This window comes from Cinclus cinclus, chromosome 14, assembly GCF_963662255.1.
Source record: "Cinclus cinclus chromosome 14, bCinCin1.1, whole genome shotgun sequence".
NCBI classification, from domain to species: Eukaryota; Metazoa; Chordata; class Aves; order Passeriformes; family Cinclidae; genus Cinclus; species Cinclus cinclus.
The window spans coordinates 6711906-6732894 of NC_085059.1; the positions used below are offsets into that span (position 1 = coordinate 6711906).

The following is a 20989-nucleotide window of genomic DNA, read 5'->3' on the forward strand; positions in this document are numbered from 1 at the left end:
CAGCCCTTACTGTCTTGATCTCCCTTGAATTTTTTTAATTTAAAAAACCCAAAATAGCTATGCATCCTGAATCTGATACTTTGTTTTGCTTCTATCAATTTATAGAAATTCAAAAAGAATTTTAGTCATAGCGGCAACTTGGTACTAACAAATGCAAGGAATAATATTTTTAGATGCCTTTGTTTCATTTATTGGCGCATTTCAAATTGTGATGTATCAAAAAATGGAATTACTACAGAAAAGATGGCTAAATACTTCTGCTATAGAGCAAGAATAGAAGCCTAAATATGTATTTATAGGGTCTCCATATCCCAAAGCCTCAAACTAAAAAGGTAAAGGAGTTAGGAAAAGGGGAGGTGTTGGAAGACCAAGGAAATGGTTGCAGCAAGCTACCATGGATCAGGGGAAGAGGAAGCAATTGGCAAGGGATCAAAGTTTCTTAGAAACTGTTAAACTGTCAAAAAACCACAGAAGAAATAGTGAGTGTGAATGCTTTCAGGGTTTAATATTTTCGGGTGCTTTCTTCTTTGTGGACGTGGATTTTATGTGTATTCCAAGATAATAAATTTTCAAACTACGCTGTTTTACAGCTACCTTTGGATCTAAGCTTCTTCTATTTTTGGTACAGAGTTGGGGAAAATGGGCTGTAGTAGGTGTGTATCAGTTCTGAGAGACCATAGATAAGGTGGGTGTACCTTGGTAGAACTCTTCTTGTTCATGTCTTACACTGAAAAAGATTGTCCTTTCTTGGTTGGATGGATTTGGGTTTTGTTTCTGCGTTTTGGTTGGGGTTTTTTGTCTTTGTTTTTCCCCATCCCCGTGGAACTCAAATTTCCAATAGCAGGTTTGACGTAGCAGCTTATGAGCTCAAAACTGGATAAAAGTGTTCTCAAAATTAGGCTCACAATTAAACAATAGGGAAATACAATGTTTTGCAGCACAAGGTGTGATGAATATTTGTGACTTGGGAAACACAAGGAAATCCTACATCTTTCAGAATGTGAAATTGATTGATTGTTCACAACATGATGTTAGAAAAAACTCACCACCCTGACCTCTGAATCTGCACTGTTATTTAGCAGCAGTGCACTAGTTAAACTCTCAAGCAGTTAATTAACAGAAACTTTATTTTCCTGTTCAGTGAAGTCTAGGATGCTACCATAGAAAAGAAATAAATTTGAGTTCAATTTTAGTTTTTCTTGTTTCAGCTGATAACTGAGTGTCTCAAAATTGGTTCTTCATTGTTTTAATCAAGGTTACTTTTTTGATTTCTGCAGGAAATTGCTTTTGGTCCTGGTATTAAACTGTCAGTGATGTGCTACTTCAGCACTTCATAAAGGAAGTAAACATTTGTCCTGTTTGTCCAAACTAAACTATTTGTCCATAGTGAGAGTTGGTGAGTGCCAGCTGGTTCTTCTGGGTGTTCCTCAGAAAGGAAAGGGAGCTTGAAAGAAACATGACATTTTTCTTTACCCAAGATGTGCCAGTATCACATCCATCAGTAACTGGAGGAATGTAATGATCTGAGAACTTTGCTGCTTTCCCTGACTGCTGAAGCTGGCAAGAATGTGAGGTATCTTAGAGTTATTCCCTGGGTATGGAAGCAGGAGTATATTGGCCAGTTATATTGAAATGTAAATGCTGAAACAGTTAAAAAAGAGACTTATCAGTTGCACACACAGTAAACATTTGGTGCGGGAGATGGTCAGCTGTCTGTGTCAGATTATTTTGGACGTCGACTAAAATATGTGGAGTAAGGAGAGTAAAGGTGCTTGGAGGAGCTTCAAATACCTCATGCTACCTACAGTGTCTGAATTTGTCTGCTATCAATGCATGTTCCCCCACTCCCTGTGTATGGTCTTATTCCACAGCAAAAATGAGGGAACTTGTGCTCCCTGGCAAGCACAGAGAGCAGGACCCATCCTGCAAGGCTGGTCTGGAGAGTTCCTCAGCTCGGAAATCCCCAGAAATCCTGCTGCAGATCTGTCAGATGGGATGTGCGGCGAGGGCATCCTGTGCCCCGGGGATGTGTTCTGTTAGCAGCAAGTTGGGATTCTGCTCGATAAGAGACCAGTTCCATCCCCTGGCACACAGCAGAGGTTACAGGCGTGGGCACAGGGTGATGGGGCAGTGTCAGCCCCAGCCAGCACAGGCACAAGCCAATCTCCCCCCTGTGCAGAACAGAAGCAGCAGAGCCAGACCAGCACCTGCAGGACCATGGACCAGGAGCCAGGACCATGCTGTGATCAGTCTGAAATCTGCATTGCTGGCCAGTGCTGTTCTCCCTGCTCTTGTCAGCTGTGTGGATTGTCTCAATTCTTCTCAAGAGATATTATGTAGCTGCAAACAAGTTTTCGGAAAAGATTAGTCTTGCCTCAATCACATCTTTAAAAAGGCCACGATCAGCAAGTGAAACTGAAGTTCTCAGTGTCCCTTCAGCTGCTGTCCTTGGGACACTGTCACCCCCTGCAGTCCCCCACTGTTCCACCATCTCTGGCGTGGAAGGAAAGGAATTTTAGGCCTAGAATTTCTGGAGCTTCTTTTCGTAATTGGAGCAGCATTACTTTGATGGAATACTTGGAGACACTGATTTATAATGTCACTTGTGGGTGCTGAATGACAGTCCACACACTTGAAGCAATAGTTCTTGCTGTCACTTTCCTCTACAATCTGCTGGGATAATTTCTCATGCCCAGACTACTGTATAAACATTTTTGATGGGAACATCCATCACCCATTGCTTGTTTAGGTGTTACCAGACACCAAAAAAAAAAAAAAAAAAAAGCAAGCTATTTATCCTAGTAATTAATTAGAATCTACTTAAATCTTAAAATATTAGAGCTTTAATAAAGTTGGTGTGTATCCTGTAGTGTGATATATATATATATATGGTAGTATGGATTTTACCAGCATTTTCTAGTCTATAATAATCAAACTGGTGTTTTAATTTGAAGTTGAAATTTCACTCTGTTTCAACTTTGAAGTATAGTTCCTGTAAGAAGTAATTCCATATGCACTGTGTCTCCATAAATAACACCAGTGATTCTATTAAATATTTAGATTGCATAAAGTGTCATCATTTGTCCTGAAATGTGATAAGCGCACTGAGTGTTTTTCGGTGCAGGAAGGGACAGATATTTTTAAGGAACACTTAGCACAGTTTTACCTTGTGTGTTCTTCAAAAGCATCATTAATGAAGAAATTTTTTTCAGTAACAGAAGAATTATTATTTGTTAACAAGAAAAAATGAGACTGGTATGAGCGTTGTTTTAAGAGGCTTTATTGTTAGAGTTTTTTTCCAAAATGAGAATTCTGCATTATCTCAAGTATATGATGTTTACAATTTCAAGTAGTTATTTTTGACTTTGGAAGTAGTTTAAGGCAAAGACATGGTGAAAGGTAAGTGAAGTTTTCCCTCCTTACTTCGTTTTAATAACAAAACCAAAGACAGCACAAACAGGGTTCCTATTTTAACATTGCTTTTGCTGACTGGTTTAGGGGGTGAGGCTGGACACCTTAGTGACTTAACAACTGGCTTCAAAAGGAAACTCAAAACATTCCGACAAGTCTGTCCTCTCTACAGTAAGTGTGTGAACCTCGTTCATCCTGGTCCTGAATGTTTGCTGTCTACTCCAGTGGGGGTGTTTCTGGAATATTTCCCAGTCTTTTTGATGTGTTTGTGCATTTTTAATAACAATTGTCTGAGATTTTATATAGGTATTTAAGTCTTATCAGAAATCATGCTTTTATTATGCCAAATACTTGTTTATGACTAAAAGAAATTCACATTTGAAATTGGAAGTAAAAATTGTCAAGTCAGGAAGTCCATGAAAATAGGCTGACAGACCTTGGTCAGGTCCTGGAGTATAACAGGGAGTTCACAGATCCAGTTTCTGGTGGCCAGAATCAGTATGGGACAGCCCTGTACAGCAGGAGGGCAGAGAAGCAGGACTCTGTCGACCTGATTAGTTGGTTCAGTGGAAGATTCATATAGAAATGTCTTACTTTGACAGCAGAATAAGCAAGTGGACTAAAATAATCACAAGACAGCGTTAGTTTTACTTTGACATTTCCAACATCTATTCTGAAAATTCATTGTCAATAAATAAAAGTTCTTATTCCTTCTCCAGGTAAGTTTTGCTTATAGGGTAGGTTAATATATCTGAAGACATTAGATCCTCAGCTGAAAGATGTGTGTGATTAATGAATGCAATGCATTCATCTAACCTACTGCTAATTGAGTATTTTGAAAGAAATCACCTTACCATAACAGGTTGGGTTTTGTGGTCTTTTTTTTTTTTTTTTTTTTTTTTTACCAAAAGCAGTTACCTCGTGGCAATATTTAACCATGCAAATGTTCTCATTCAGCATGTCATTATCATTAATTGGTTTTGGTGGGGTTGCTATTACAGAAGATGTGGCCTTTAGTAATACATTCAATTAATTTTACCTTGGGGCAGGTTTTAGTGCTAAAGCTGAGCCCTTCAGTAGCTGCTTTGTTACTGCACTGTGAGAATCATGCTGTTCTCAGGGTCTCTCCTTGTATGATAGGTTTTCTTTCCGTGATAGTTAGACCAGGGAACTGATGTGCAAAGCTCCTGCTGTGTTTTCCTTGAATTTGTCCTTCTGCATCACTGTTAACTGATTTGTCATCTTGCATGTTGCTGTTCTGCTCGTTCACCTTGAGGCATCTCTGCTTCTGGGGTCTCACCTTACTGCTGTGCTGCTCAGGTGAGAAGTCAGAAGGCAGCTGACTGTTGTGCAGCTGTGATCAGGACAGATGATTTTAGTTTACACAGCATTTGTGCAGTAAGAATTCGGATCTTTCTGTACCAGTTGTCCCCTGAACGTGAACTCCTTGGGGCTGTGTAAGAGCTCTGTACTGTTGTCACACATGCAGCTCTTCAAGGAGAAGCTGGAGGGAGGCAAGGAGAACTCAGCCAAGGAGCTTGTGCTGGTGGAGCTGTGGCATCGTTGAGAGCAGCCGAAAGGTCCAGAGAGGATGCAAACAGTAGCACAAATCCTGCTCTTCCCTTGAGGTAGGAAATACCGAGTCCCATGTGGGAACTCACCTCTCTTGCCACTACAGCTCATTCCTAGAAATTTCCTGTTGCGAAAGTGGATCTGTAAAATCTGAATTCATGGCAGGCAGCTGAAGGGCTTTGGGTTGGAGGTGCTGGTGTCTATCCAGGGTCACAGAGGTTCCACATTCAGATGGAATTTGTGTGTGTGCCCACACTGAGCAAGGCTGCAGAACGGGGCACAGTGATTGAAAACTCACAGCTCTGCCTTGGTGGGTGCTGACTAACCTTGGAATTTCTAAATTCAGAATGGAGAGTCTGCGACAGTGAACTGAGTCTTAAGAAGGTTTGTGCCACGAGACTAAAAACACAGCAAATGTAGGCAGAGAGCTGCTGTTGGCAGCATATCAAATGCTGAATTCATTCCTGGACTTTGTGCTTATCAAAGTGTTCCAAAGGGAAGAACAGACTTGAGCTGGGAGGGCCCTCTGTGGTGGTGAGAGTAGCTGTCGGAGACAGGCATTGAAAGGGACTTTGTAAAATTATCTTTTTTAAAGTTCAGTGAGCCTTGTTCATAACATGTGATAGATAAGTAAAGCTCTGTGGAAAGGGGTGGTTGTTCACTATTAGTCAACCTTGTCATTCCTCCACTAAGTCTTTAAAGGCTAACTCCCATGATTTCATGTACTTTATGTAGTTTTGTGAATATTTTGGTAAGGAAAAATAATCTTAAATTTCTTGTATTAGTGTGATGAGCACTGATCACAAGCACTCTGTACTGAACACAATACAGTAGATGAAAATGATCATTGTCAGGGCAGTGACTGTGTAAATTCAGGAACCGGTTGCAATTTCTGCGTTTTTTTCCCCCCTCATATCGGATGAAAATAACTTGGTGGAAAGTGTGAAAAGATCTAGTTAAGGTATTGATTTCTATTCTCATAGGTGATGCATTTTATTATTTTTACATTGTGTCTGAGGGCTTTGTTTTTACAGGGAATATATAAAAGCTAGTTAAGCAACAGGTAGTGAAAATTACATTACTTTTTTCACCCAGGAAGGCATCAAAAGCTAATCCAGATGGGTGCTGAAGTCACTCTGCAGAATTTATTGGTTAGTGCATTAAATGTGCTGCAGTTCAGTAGAACCCTTAAGTGATTGCGATGCAATTTTGGAAACCACTTTCAGATGAGTAACGGTTCAAGATTTATTCTTTTGTGTGTAAAGACAAATAATGTGCACATACAGGTTCTCATTAGTTTGAGCCTAAAGTTTTCAAAGCTGACACAGTTAAAAAGGTAATTTAGAAACGATGCACTTTGAATATCTTGTTCAAAGAAAGCTTTAGGTATTGATTATCTGAAAAGCAATTTGTAGCAGTGCGTTTAATTTGACAGATAAATGTTGAGCTGGTAGCAAAATTATGATAATGGAACTTTAACAAAGTAAAATACAACTCTTAATAGTTAAAAAATAAAGCAAAAAATTACCACTAAAAAAAAAAAATCCCCAGAAAGTCATAAACTTCCCCATGATTTTTATGAACTCTATTTTTGTTTCTGAAAGCATTTGCAGTCTGAATAAAGGTAGTCTTACAGATGTTAGAGTTCTTAATTTTAAAGAAGTTGAAGGAAAATGTGTCTCCAAGATCTGAAAAAAAAAAGTGAAGTTATCAATAATTACAGCCAAAATATTTGCATTAAGCAGATCCAGAACACTTAAAGATGTTGGCAATAATTCTATGGAAGGGGTCAAGAGGCCTACTACAAAATCTGGGTGTTTCTATGTCTGTATACACAAGTAATACCCAAAGTATACAGCTTAACATATTTCATCATGGTTGCATTTCTTCTTAGTCTGCATTTTGTAACTCTGCTGCTCTCTAAAATCATTCTCTGTCAGTTCTTGGAATAGCTCTATTATTGCCAGGGTACTTGAGAATTTTAAATGAGACTTTACGTGTAATAAACTTCAGCAGGAAGAACAAATCTTTTCCTGGTGTTATAATCATGGAATTCAAGGACTGAGGAAGAAAAAGCCCTATAATTCTGATGTATACTAATTTAGATGAGTGATTTCAGAAGTTTCTTTTGCACAGCTAAAGATCTCTTTCCACAAAGCTTTTTGAGGCAGCAGTGAGGTGGTTGAACAATGTTTCCAGACATTGAGTATGAATTTAGTCTTGGTAGCGTTGCCCAGGTTTAAGGGGAGGATTCTTCCTGTTCCTTCTTTCTTTGGGAGATGATGCTCAGGATGGTAAATGGAAAACTCAGAGTCTGTGGTATATCCTGAGCTTAGCCATGATCTCTCTTGCCCTTGCTGTTTAGATGATTCATCTTTAATATTTGTACATACAGAAGATACTGCTCAGTTTTCATTTATGTTTCTGAGTTTTCCATGTTTTCTTTTTATCTTGACAAATGGTCTGTGCAGTCAGAACATAATAATATACTTGGTATTTACTTTAGCAGCAGCAGAGAAGGCAGAGAAGTTTCAGAGGTGAAAATTCCAGCTCTAATTGCATTAAATTCAACTTGCTCATCTCTTGGAGCTCAGCAGCATCTCCAGATGGCTATCCTGAACCTACTGAAAGAATTGCAGGTTGGTTCAGAGATGCAACTCTTATGGATGCTGAAAATTCATTGGGCTCCTTTTTACAGCGTGGGTCATCATTTTCAGTAATTTCTCTGTCTGGGTTGCAGTGAATGTGAAAACTCCAGATGTTAGGACACCTAAAGCCTGCTCTGTAGGTCAGATAAAAATAACTCCCAAGTGCACCATGATGAAAGGCTGAGGTAAACTGATGTTCAGGTGTGAAAGAATGGCTTTGTGGCAGCAATGTGTGGTGTCAGCACAGGTAACTTCATGAAACTTTATTTTCAAATACAGTAGTTTTAGTTCACGTATGGGAAGCCCTTTGCTCTGGATGTTCCCCTCTACCTGTTCCTCCCCGTGTAACTTTGGTACAGAAATAATTTGCTTTTTTGAGAGATTTAATATTTTCGAAGGAAAAACATGAAGTAGAGCCAGGCATTACAATCAGCATACATCTCCCTAAAGTGTTACTAAATGTGCCTTTCATTTGAGTTTACAGAAAACTTTTTGCCCCCCCACTCAGTCCAGTCTCCAATAATGTTTTTTTCATCACATCAATCAAATCACAGAAACACAGGATGAAACAAAGCATTGGCAACAGCCCAGAATTTGGGTCCAGTTTTTTCTAGTCAGGCACTAATCAATGTCAGCCAAGGAGAGAGAACTGCACGTGAGCCCCTGAGTACCTGGGCTGAATCTCTTGCTTTAAATACCCAGCTTAGGGAGCAGGGGGTGGCAGTGACAGCAGGGGTGACACAGCTGCAGGAGGCAGATTGACCAAGAATTTGGTGAATGAGGGCACAGAGATGGTCTGGCATTGCTGGGAAAGTCTTTCTGAAATGTCAGTAAAATAATAAGGAGCTTGGAATAGCAGTGAAGATCAAGGTGAACACCTGGAAGGGAAACCTTGCAGTCCAACTTGGCTGAGTGCTGAGTCTCAAAATACACAAAGGACAAGGGACACTTCCTGTTGTCTTCATGTGGGCATGGTAAATCTGGCATCCCTAAAAGGTGATGGTAAATTCAGAATTTACAATTCTGATGCCAGGCTTTGCAGAAAGGTTTGTAAGAGTAACGTCTCAAGCTGGATTGCCTAAAAGCTGCGTTGGCAGAGAGTTACTGCCACAATACCCCCCAGACTGGATGGGGATTGGAATGTGTCTAGCCTCAAGTGTAATTTTGAATTCATGATGTATTTTGCACAAACTTTAGGATTTGATGTCCCCTGAACACTGGAACATGACGTGGGAGAGAGAAGTGAAGCTGATGTTGAGTTTGAATAATGGAAGTCAGTACCATGACATGGAACCAGTCAGAGTCGTTGGCCTTTGACACACTTGGGCAGTGGTAATTTATGTCCTGAGGAAGAGACTTAGGGTGTCAGTAAGCAATGATGTTATTAACTATAGTCAAAATACTTGACTATATTCCCTCTGGATATGTTGTTCTGATTTAAAATAATGAAATCTCAAAACAAATCAATCCCAACACCCTTTTCTCTTCCATGAGCTGGCTGTTGACCTTGCAAATTTATTCTGCTTAATTACACTGGAAAGATTTCCAATCCAAAATGCTGGGTCAAAAAAAAAAGCTTGTTTGTGTGAAATGGAGAAGTGAACAGTTTAGACTTCCAAGTGAAACTTCAAAGCTTTTGTTTGACATTTTCTAAATCTGTCTCCTGTCTGTTTTAGGCTTTAAAAATGCTACTTCAATAATTAGATTGCCAGAAAAATTCTAGCTAACCACATAAATTTGCACTTGATGCACTTGGACCCATTCTAGGTTGCCTGTTTACAAAAGAAAAGTTCTGTCCTAATTCCTGGAATTAATTCTTACATTTTGGTACAAGGAAACAGTTGTATGACAATAAAATGGTGGAGAAATGTTCACCCGAAATTCGAACTGATCAAGAGTGAACAGAAATCCAGGCTTCCTACAGCAATTGCTTTCCACTTTCCTAGTTTATTGTAATGTCCAGTAACAGGATGTCTCTATTGCTTCATTTTGTGGTCATATATTTTGGATTTAGTTCCTTTGGATCTTGAACTGCTTACTGCTTGTTTAGTCACTTTCTTGATTACTGTCTCCTGTTCCATCTACTTCAAGAGTTAAATACCAAGCCCAAGTGGCCCAGCTGGTGTTTTGTGCTCACCACCTGGTGCAGAATGAAGGCAAATCTGTCATGGCACAAACAGCCCCGATCTGGGAGCTGTGTCCCATCCCAGCCTGGCTTGAAACTGGAGATAATTTTAGTAAGGAGGTAATATACAAGTGGATCTTTATTTGATGGCCTTCAGGGTCAGCTATAGAAAGATGTCCACAAAAGCCTTCAAATAAAGATCCACTTGTATATGACCTCCTTATTAAAATTATCTCAAGTTTCATTTATAGACTGGGGAAAAGGCAACAGGGTCAGTGCTGAGCTGTGCTCCCTGAAACACAGAACTGTTGGGGATGATGTGGGAAGCAGGTGCAGTGGATCCTGCAGAGTGTGACCAAAATTTCACTGGCCAAGCTAAAATGAGAAAGAAGAGGCATAAAAAAAAAAAAGGCAGACTAACAATGCAAGTGGAAATAATGATTGGAAGTTTTAAATAATTGTTTGGCAGTGGTTATGGAGGAGAAAGGCTGTTGCCAGATATGTAGCAGTTGTATTGAAACCTGAAGTACGTTTTCTGCACAGCATCTTGGAAAATAATTCCAGCTGTGATGTGGATTTTGATTTCCTACATGCTTAAATGTAGATGATTGTATATGACAAGACAGTAAAGAAGGTACAAGTTCCAGTAAAAGACATTTTAAAGAAAGGGAATAATAAAGTTAAATCTTTTAGACTATTCATAATACAAGAGTAATGTACAATGGTAGAATGGTCAACAGTCTTTTAATGGTATAGCGTGGGTTTCTAAGGCATAAGACCTCAATCTTAGAAATTATTCTGGCTATGAAGCCAGGTTTTTAGAGTTGCTATTGGGTAAATTGGTATTTTGACATTCAGAGACCTTTTTCAAGAACTAAAAGGTTAATAGCATAAGGCCTTTTCTATTGTAAATTGTATTCTCTGTGAAGAGGTTTGTTGAGGGTGAATCATAAAATGCTTCAGTACTTCTTGAAGAGAAAATGATAGAAAAGGAATTAGATTGTGGAATCCTGAGAGTTCACATATAAAGTTACATAGTTTCAGGATATCTCTCCTATTTCTTCCACAGTGACAGTGAATGACATCATAAAATTAAACTGTGTTTGAAATCAGGCCTACTGCTCGCCACCAGAAAGAGAAGCTGTATTTTTCAATTCTGTTCTTTTGTTTCCATATGTTGTATGTTCATTAAAGGACACGTAGTTGCCCTTTTAATCCCATTAATGAACCATTTCTCTTGAGAAAAGACAGCCATGATCACAAGGAAGTTTTATTTCAAGGCCAAACACATCATTTGCCAATCTTTGTAAAGAGGAACATTAACATTTAAGGCTTTCATTTGTACTTTAAAAATGTTTAAACTTTCTTAATACTTCAAAAGTCTGAGCGGATCAGTGTTTTTGTGCCTGGAAGTGGAAACAAGATTGGAAGTAACACTTTTGAGTCTTTTGTGTCCATCAACTTCGTTAAACCAACAGCATCTGGTTTCCAATTAGGAACCATATTGGACACAGACTGCTCTCATTCCAATAGGTTTTATGAATTTTCTGTAGCAAGTGCAAGATTGAGCTTGAAATCTTCAGTTCCAATGCCTTAGAATAACCATTAGGGAGTTTTCTTTCCAAGTATTGTCTTGGAATAAACTGTGAGGACCCCTGTGCAGCCCAGAGACCAGCCAAATCCTTTTTGCACTGTGCAGTGTGGCTGGTCACAGTATTGTCCTGATGCTTATGGTTTCACTGGGAAATTTCTTGCACTTTTTTTTTTCCCCCCCCCCAGGGTTTGGGGGTGTGAGATTAGAAAGCCCAAGCATGCAGGAATCTACAAAATGTATTAACTAGATATGCAAATCTTTTGAAGTGGAAAATTCCATAAAATGCTCTCAGATCCTTCGTTCTTTGGTGTTCCATGCCTTTCATACAACTTGCAGAGCAGATCTTGAAGAGTACTGTTAAAAATACTGTTCTACAGCCTTCCAGATCAATGTACATACATATGTAAGCACTTACAGGCAAAAGTTGGAATTCTTTACAGTACTTTGCTTTCAATTACCATATCCATTAAAGACATCCATAAGGGAAAAAAAATTTTCTACTGTCAAAGACCACAAATTGTTCACATTAATAAAACATTGCATATTTACTAAATACTTTTAGTTCTTTATATTTAATGTAGACTTTAACTTAGACAGAAAAAATAATTCTTGAAACATGCTTTGAAAAGCTCAGACTGCTCTATAACCTGGTGTGTATTATAAATCTTTGCAAACTACTAAATGGAGGCCAGAAGGCTGACTTGCCAAGGTCATAGCCCCTAAGTAACACAAAAACAAAATCCAGGTTTTCTGGTTCCTGCTTTAAGCACTAGATATTTCCTCTCTGTGCTCAGAAGAATTTTTAATGCGAGTGTGTTGGCAAAATGGGGATTTAGCTGCCTAAGCTTTGCATTGAACATATTTTTTAACTTCTGATGTTACTGAACTTTTCAAGTCACTGGTTGGAAACCACTCTCTGTTGTGAGTAGGTGAGGACTTTAAGCCCTGATGCCAGCACATGCTAAATGATATTTTAACTTCTCTTGCTGTACCTTTTGAAACAAGCATTCTAGGAAAGCACTTAAAGCTTCAAAACCAGACAGTTCTGCTCGACACGTTGGTCATGTGAACCATCCAGGGTGAGGTAATGGAACATTTCACACTGTGGCAGTGGCACTGCTCTAAGTGCAAGTGCTAATAACATTCAATTCCAATACACATGTGATTTATAACAGCTTTGAATGCTTTATTTTCTCCAAAGATGCCAAAATTTACAGCTTAGTTTTGTCCTCCAAGACAATGTAAGGTAATAAACACCCTTTCCATTTGAAAAGGCCTTATTTAGGGTACTTCTTGCCCCATCTTTCTGATTTGGGTTCCAAACAGAGGAAGTAGTAAAATATTTAAAACTTTAAGTATTTAGGTTACTGCAGCTCTGAAAACTTCTGCATTTAATCCACTTCAGCAGTGGAGCAAGAAGCCTGTATTTAAATTTCTAGCTGAGATTTGTGACCTTCTAACTGTTTGGGGGTTTTAATAACTGCTGGTGTAAACAGCCATGAATAATGAATTACTATGCCTTGAATTAGAAAAACAAACAACAGAAAAAAACCTGGAACAAACCCTAAATGTCCTCTGATGCAGAATCTCTCAAAATTGTTTAGTGATAATTTCTGGTGGAGACAGAACAAGCTGGAGCTAAGGCAATACTGCTTCATGTGGTAGTGAAGGTTGTGGGTTATACACTTTGACTTTCCAATCTCTCCTGTAACCCCACTGTCAAGGCTGCTATGTCCTGCATCAAAAGTGACACCCTCAAGCCTGAACAGATGCCCTGACCTCCTTGGCCTTTTATATATTTCAAAAGTATTGAAATTATTCAGATCTTCCAACTAATTTGGCACTTCCTTGCAGGATTATAATACTCCCTGTAAACAGAATGAAATGTCTTGAATATTGCTTGTTACATGCAAGCCACATTTTTATTGATTGCAGATTTAAGAAGAAAATGCTCCTTTATTAGGAGGGTTTTCTGTGGTGATAGCATCTAATAGTAGGCTTTGCTTCCTGTCTTTTACTCCTTCTGGTCATTCATTTACTTAAATACTGAGCATGAAGCAGAAGAAGCTGTAGCAAGCTGTGGGCATGACACTGGTAGCTCAATAGTTAATGCTCTATAGCTGATGGAATACATGGCAGGGTAAGCAGCAGAGGGGATATAATGTGGAGGGCTTGTTTCTGATATAGGATACAGTTATAATACAGAAAAACCTAATTTAATTTGCAAAGCTTTTAGGGGAACTACTTTTTGTTTACTTCATAAGCTGTAATTTAAAATTCTTTAACGCATTTAAAACATTCTCGGCAGCTGTGAAAGGTGCATGATCCCATCTCAGTGCTGGCTTTCTGGTACTTCCCACTCTGACTGCTGGAGCAATAGCATATAATATAACAGCAGAAACTACACTAAGGAGCAAGTGAATTCAATACCATCCATTATTAGAATTGAACGGACAGAATAAACTAATTCCAACTTTCAAGGGCAATTGCAATTCAGTCTCTGAATCTGAGCAAGAGAGAAAATAGATGGTTTAAGTCTCATTCATGATCTCCTACATAATTACTGTGCATGGGAGTTCTGCTCTAAGTGGAAGAAATCCATTTACTTTTCTTCCATTAAATCCATTTTTTTTTTTTTTTTTTTTTTTTTTTTTGCTTCAAGTTCCCATACTGTTTGTGTCCTACGTGGTGAACCCCAGCGTGCAAGGGGACAACGTGGCAGAGCCCTCCTGGCACGGAGTCGTCTTCCCTCTTACCACATCCCCCAGCAGGGCAGAGATGTACAGGTTGCTGATATTTTAACCTGTTTGAAGGGCATATAAGGCTTCTTTCCTTGGCTAGGCTTTCTCATCTCTATTTCAGATGGAGCACTAACCTTCAGTGGTGTCTCAGATCTGATGAGCGTTTTCGTTTTATGGTATTTTAGAGCAGCGCGTGCTTATTTCGATAGGCACGACATTTACAAACGGGGGCGCGGGTTGCCCAGTTTGACTGGTTCTTGACCCAGAGAGCAGCAGAAGGTTTTGCGGAGAGGAGCGACCGCGAGAGGGCACCGCGACCCCGAGTCCGGACCCAACCCAGCCTGAAGAACCCCGCTGGCGTTCCTCGGCATGGACGGCGTTCCCGAGTGTTTGCTCGGTGTCCTTTTTAGGCGATGTGCTCGGAGACTTTATTTAACTCGCTGTGTTGTCGTTGCATCGGTGGCTTTAAAATTAGGCGGGGTTTGAAATGCGCCCGTCAGCCTGATCGTGTGAGGAAACATTGAGTGATGTGTCTGATGTGCTTGAGAGCTCCTCTTGGAGCTGTTCGGAGAGCCTGGTGACTTATGATCAGATTCAAGGCTTGATTCCTTTGAAGTGATCAGAACCAGTCATTTCCTCCCCACCCTCGTGGTTGCTGCTGCAGGTGGGAGCTCTGCTCTCTTGTGCAGGTAGTCCTGCAGCACGGGCTGCTAGGATGTTCTTTCGCTCTTCAACCGGAGTGACACCTGCTTGGATTCCTTTCATGGGTCTTACTTTTTGCCCATAAACTTGGAGATTTCAGGTCTTCGTGCAGCTGACCGGTTCCCGTCAGGCCTCTAGACAACTGACTATTGTGCATGCTAAAAAATGAGCATGTGGGAGCCATCAGCTGTCCTGCACATGTGCATGCCACATGCACAGCACCAGTGCAGTGAGTCCTGTGCTTCTCAGACATGTCACACTTGCTGCACAGCGTGTGCCTGTGCACAACTGCCCAGGAAGTCCCCACCAAGGGACACAGTGACGTTATGCATGACACACCACGTAATTTAACTTGAAGTTAACTGTAAACGCTTGTGCTTGCATGTTTCGTGAAGAATGTGTTGGAAGTTCAAAATTGTCTAGAGAAGGGATTTTTAAAAAAAAGTTTTTCCCAACTTACCTCTCCCCAAGCAGCTGGTGTGATGGTCTGGTTCTGCCCACCCTGCTCCCAAAAGTCAGCTTTCCTAGGCTGGTACGGAGGGTGCTATTGCAGGGTAGAGGTACTGATGATGTTGATGGTGGATTCTTGAGAGAGGGCAGCTACGGAAGCACTTAGGTGAAAGCACTGCTTGAATGTAGATATACTCTGAACGTCTGCTTAATAAATGTCATCCCGTGCTAAAAGAAGCAAAACTACCTTTTTTTCCCCATACTTGAAAACAAATGTTTATGTATTAGCCAGTTTTCAGAGATGTTCTAAGTAGTGAACTACTAATTTACTAAGAGAAACTATATTTCTGTGTACTGTATTTCTTACTGCATATTTCTGTGTACTGTATTTCTTACTGCATATTTCTGTGTACTGTATTTCTTACTGCATATTTCTGTGTACTGTATTTCTTACTGCATATTTCTGTGTACTGTATTTCTTACTGCATATTTCTGTGTACTGTATTTCTTATTGCAGAAGTAGCAGGCAAGACTTAAATCCCTGCAGAGCAGACAGCACACCTTTGATAGTAATCTTGTTCCTAAGGGGTTTTACATATATGGAAATGTTGGTAGTGTCTAATACTCAAGGAAATGGTAGAGATAAAAGCTGTCCAGCTTTAGATGGCTCCTAAAAATAACTTGCCTAAATTTGTATTTATATTAGGAAGAAACACTTTATATATTAAAATTATCCAATAATTTGTAGTTTTGTGCAGTTTTGTGTTACACAGGCTGTGCTGACCTCTGCCAATGCCCTAGAAAGAGAATGAAGAGTGACTTGTTTGCCAGCTTGTGGCAATTGCTGTGAGCCAGAAGCTATAGGATGTGTGTGAAGGAAAACCAAGAGAGTCAACACTCTGCTCTATGTGGAGAGCTGTTTTAACTGGAATGCAGGAAAACGTGCCTCTTGGTTTTCATAAAAGTTAAATATGTTTCAAGGATAGGCTCAGCTTTTGGCCCATCAATTTTTCTGCCATTTAATCAAGTTCACTTGTCTTTCAGGGAAATTTTATTGTGAGGTATTACCACTGAAGCATGGAATATGTCAACTGCTTTGGATGACAGGGTTGAAGAGGTTTTAGGGATAGTGCTTCTGAGAATTTGAAATTCATCACAGATAAACAGTTTCAAAAAATTTCCATCAGCCTATGATGTCTGCATTACCTATAATCTTATTTACTGAGCATCCAACTGCTTCTGTACCCCATCCTGAGGTGAGGGGTGTGTGCCTCTCCTTAGGGCTGCCTTCAGAGCTGGGAAGATGATTGCTGGTGAGCTGGAACAGGAAAGGAGCCTTTCCTTGGAATGATGTTGCCTGGCTGCCAAGGAGAGTTAGGTTCCAACAAAAGTATTTCCACTGTCAGAATGAGCTAAGGGCGTACACCATCAGTCTGTGCGGAGGAGACTTCAGAGCTTTCCGAGTACTTTGTCTTCCTAAGCAGTGCAATTTCTGTCTTGCCTGGTCTGAAGCAGCTGTTCCTTGTTCAAGAGCTGATCTCTTGTAGGCTCACACTTGAGGGAGGGTGCTTGCCTCAGAATAGATAGTGCTGAGTGTCGCTGACATGCCTGGAGCTGGCTGTGCTCTCGGCCTCTCGAGAGGGAGCAGGAGAGGGGCATGGCTCGGGCCCCCCTGGTTATCACCGCTGCTTTGGGCACCGTCAGGCTGCAGAGGGCTCTGTGGCTTTGCCCCTTACTACTTCTGCTCATGCTGGGGGAGTCATTCTCCTCTGCCTTTTGACCCAGGAAAGGAGAGGATAATTTGGGAATCCAGGAAAGGTGATGCCCACCTTCCCAAGCTTTTGGTCTCCGTGGATTTGGGAGCGATGAGGGGATAGTGTTTTCTAATCTCTTCTGAAGCAGCATAAAGCAGCCACTTGAAGGGGTGACAGCCGAGTCCCTCTGGGTATTTTCAAACCTTGCGTCACTTGCCACTGAGCCTTCTAGAGCAGGATACTGCTATACAAGGGCCACTTCACTGAGCTTTGGGTTCTCATGTAAGGGGCTCAATCTCAAGGCTTAATTAAGATGGTTTCTATAAACAAATACAGTATTTTGTGCAAATAATTCACTATTATATGAGAAAAACAACTTTCTTGCTTTTTCAGACGAAGACCAGGAGGGTTGAGGGTTAACTTGTGGTCTTGCTTGTGTTATTTCACAAACTTGCCCTCCCACGGAAATGCTGGAGTGTCAAATCTTTGCTTGTTACAGAAGTAGCTGCTTTGCTGGCTGTGAAGGAAGACACTTCACTGGTTTGGGCAAAAGCAGCTATCCAGGAGGGCAGAAATGCCTCAGGTGATTCCAAACTTCAGTAATCAAAACATGAAGAAAACATTGCCAGAAATGAACAGGTTATTTAGGATGTGCCACTGTGGAGTAGAAGACCATATGTATAGCTTGTGGTGGAACACCATCTTACCGTGGTGTTTTTTCTGCTAGCCCTTCACTTAAAACACTAAATATTTGTAGAAAAAAAGATGAGAGCACACTGTGGGCACAATCTGAGAACCTGAGTCCTAATGTAACTTAGCCACGTTAGATCTTTGGAACGTTTGTGAGGGTTTTGTGGTAATGCTGGCCATGATCCTTGTTGAAAACTTCCTTACAGCATCAGAGCCTAGACTCCATAGTCATGGAGTCATAAGTTTGTGATGCAGATAAAGAACAGATTATCTGTGTTCCCAAGTAAGTTTTGTCTTTTGTACTATTTTTAAGTCTGTGAAATAAGAAACAATGTTTATTGAAACAGGCAGATGTTCATGATGTGCATATACCAGCTTTATTTTGGGTCAGGAGGTCACTGTGTGTATGATGTACTGCAGGGAGACACTTCCTGCTAAGGGGCCAAGACTTACTTTAAAAAAAAGCCTTGTGGCAGGACTTGCCATTTTCCCAGTGCTCTAGGACTTTCGGGGTGTGCTGCCTTTTTTGGCCCTCATTCGGTAAAATACCTGAGCCTTAAACCGCACCAAATCGGAACAGAACGACTGTGTGCAGGGGACCTTGCTTTTGTCTTATTAAGCAAACTTTTGCAAGTTTCAACTTTTGGTGCTGAACTTCAGTGCTCGAAACACAGCAGCGACCCCGCTCCCGGTGCAGAAAGCGCTCGGGCTGGGGCGGGACAAGGACGGTGCCGGTGTGTGGCAGCAGAGCCCGGGTGTCCCGGCGGTGTGCGGGGAGCAGAGCCCGGCTGTCCCGGCGGTGTGCGGGGAGCAGAGCCCGGCTGTCCCGGCGGTGTGCGGGGAGCAGAGCCCGGGTGTCCCGGCGGTGTGCGGGGAGCAGAGCCCGGCTGTCCCGGCGGTGTGCGGGGAGCAGAGCCCGGCTGTCCCGGCGGTGTGCGGGGAGCAGAGCCCGGCTGTCCCGGCGGTGTGCGGGGAGCAGAGCCCGGCTGTCCCGGCGGTGTGCGGGGAGCAGAGCCCGGCTGTCCCGGCGGTGTGCGGGGAGCAGAGCCCGGCTGTCCCGGCCGAGCAGCCGCCGCCAGGGGGTACTCGGGGAGAGCGAACGCGGGCAACAAAAGGCGGCCGAGCCTCGCCGGCCGCAGAGGCAGCGCGGAGCCGCCGTGCGCCCGTTCCCGTGCTCCAGCCCGCACATTCCTTCCCGAAACCCGAACCGAGGCCGGGGGCGGGCTCGCCCCCTCACAGGGAGCCGCTTCCCCCCGCCGCGGCGCCGGGCGGGGAGGAGAAGAAGGGGCTGCAAGGCGCCGCTGAGTCCCCTCCGCGCTGTCCCCGGGCCGGTCCCTCTCCTCGCTGTCCCGGTCCGTCTCCCGGTCCCTGTCCCGTCCAGGTCCCCGCGGGTCCCGAACTCGCGGCGCTGCGGGCCCGGGCCGGGCGGGCGGTGACGTCAGGCGCGCTGGCCAATGGCGCGGCGGGGGGGGCGCGCCCCGCTCCATCCCCGCTCCGCGCTCGGCAGCGGCGGCCGCGCCGCTCCGGCACCGCTCCGGTACCGCTCCGGTACCGCTCCGGTACAGCTCCGGTACCGCTCCGGCACAGCTCCGGTACCGCTCCGGCACAGCTCCGGCACAGCTCCGGCACAGCTCCGGTACCGCTCCGGCACAGCTCCGGCACCGCTCCGGTACAGCCCAGCACGGCTCCGGCACAACCCCGGCACAGCCCGCGGCGGGGGCGGGCCCGCGGCGGAGAGGTCGCTGCGAAGCCCCGGCCGTCCCCTCCGCGGGTTACCTGCCCGGCCCAGGTGGGGCGGTGCAGAGCGGAGGAGGCTGTTTTGGAGGTTGCCGCCGCTCCCGATGGATGTTTTGTGTGTGTTTGCCTCCGCTCCCGGGTTCTCTTTCATCTGAGGACGCATCTGGCTCGAGCTCTGTTAAACTATCTGCCTTCTGGTACCGTTCGCAGATAACAGAAAGAAACCTGAGCCCGAAAGGCAATTCCCCACCTTCTTCCACCTAACGTGACCTTCTCGGGCGCCTTTGAATTTTTGCTGGTGCTCCGGCGATGATGGCAGTGGTGGGTTCCCTTGGGCTGTACTAAGAGCCTCTTGTTTTCTTTTCCCTTTTTTCTTAGAGGCATTTCATCTTTAAGGGCCGGCTGCTAGCGCTCACTTTTATACCCACTGAAGCGCTCGAGAACCATGGTGTCTGGTGGGAGAAGTGCGTTTCTGTGCCTTGGAATGATCCTGAGCTTTTGGAGCTCCGTGAGTTGGATGCCTGTTGGAGGATGCCCGCATAAGTGTACGTGTATTGCTTCCAACGTGGATTGTCACGGACTGGGACTCAAAACTGTGCCGAGGGATATTCCCAGGAATGCGGAGAGACTGTGAGTAAAAACCGTTAAGGGCTTCTCGAGCACTTGTAGGAACACCTGGGACGCGTTTCCCAACACCTGCCTATCAGTGCAGAGTACTCGGTAACAGGAGTTCCAGCAATCCAACACGGATTAATGTTTTCAGGAGGGAAGGGGAGGAGCTTTTCGGGAGTTCAGCGCTCCTGCCGCTGTGCCTTTGTACGAACGAACGATCGCTTTCAGAGTTTCATGTTAACTTTCAGCTGCCGCCTGATCGGGTTTTGCAGTGACTTGCTTGAAATGGAGTTCGGAGCTGTACCTGGAGTGCTCCGGGCTGTAATCACTGTCAGTGCAAACACCAATTTAATATGCAATTAGAAACCTGGATGTTTTCACCTGGCGGCTGGTAGCAGTTTCTCCTTACTTTCTCAGCATGGTGATTTCATCACCGTGGAAAACCGACTGCTTCCATAAACTAATTCAGATGGAAAAATCACATTAAGCAGCCTCTAATTTCTGTTTCAAACTGCTGTGGGGAAGCTGGTTATTCAATTTTTATTCTGCTTCAGGGTTTATGATAGTAGCGTAACGCTGTGGGGAGCACGGAGAATAATGAATGTGTTCATAGCAAATCTCTTGTATTGTTAAGTTCTCGGGAGTTTTTAGCTGACTGTTCTTACTTGCTCAGTGAGTTCCTAGGGAGAAACTTGAGTTTTCCTATAGAGTTCTGGCACTCGCCGGGTGCAGGGGACGGCGTCTCTGACGTGCCTTAATGCATAGCAGATGGCACAGCTCAGAGAGTGCCTGGTGCGAGACAGGGACACGTCCGGGGAGGGAGCGATGTTAAACCGAGCCTGGGCCGGTCTGAGACAGGGACACGTCCGGGGAGGGAGCGATGTTAAACCGAGCCTGGGCCGGTCTGAGACAGGGACACGTCCGGGGAGGGAGCGATGTTAAACCGAGCCTGG

The 20989-nt window shown here is 43.2% G+C and overlaps 1 protein-coding gene across 1 annotated transcript in view; it reads left to right on the forward strand.

Moving 5' to 3' along the window:
• The first annotated feature begins 19869 nt into the window (after window positions 1–19869).
• SLIT3 (slit guidance ligand 3) overlaps window positions 19870–20989 on the forward strand; it is a 468658-nt gene continuing 467538 nt past the window's right edge. Inside the window, exon 1 of the mRNA XM_062502022.1 lies at window positions 19870–20054. Coding sequence (XP_062358006.1) covers window positions 19870–20054 — 185 coding nt within the window. The remainder of the gene's footprint in view (window positions 20055–20989) is intronic.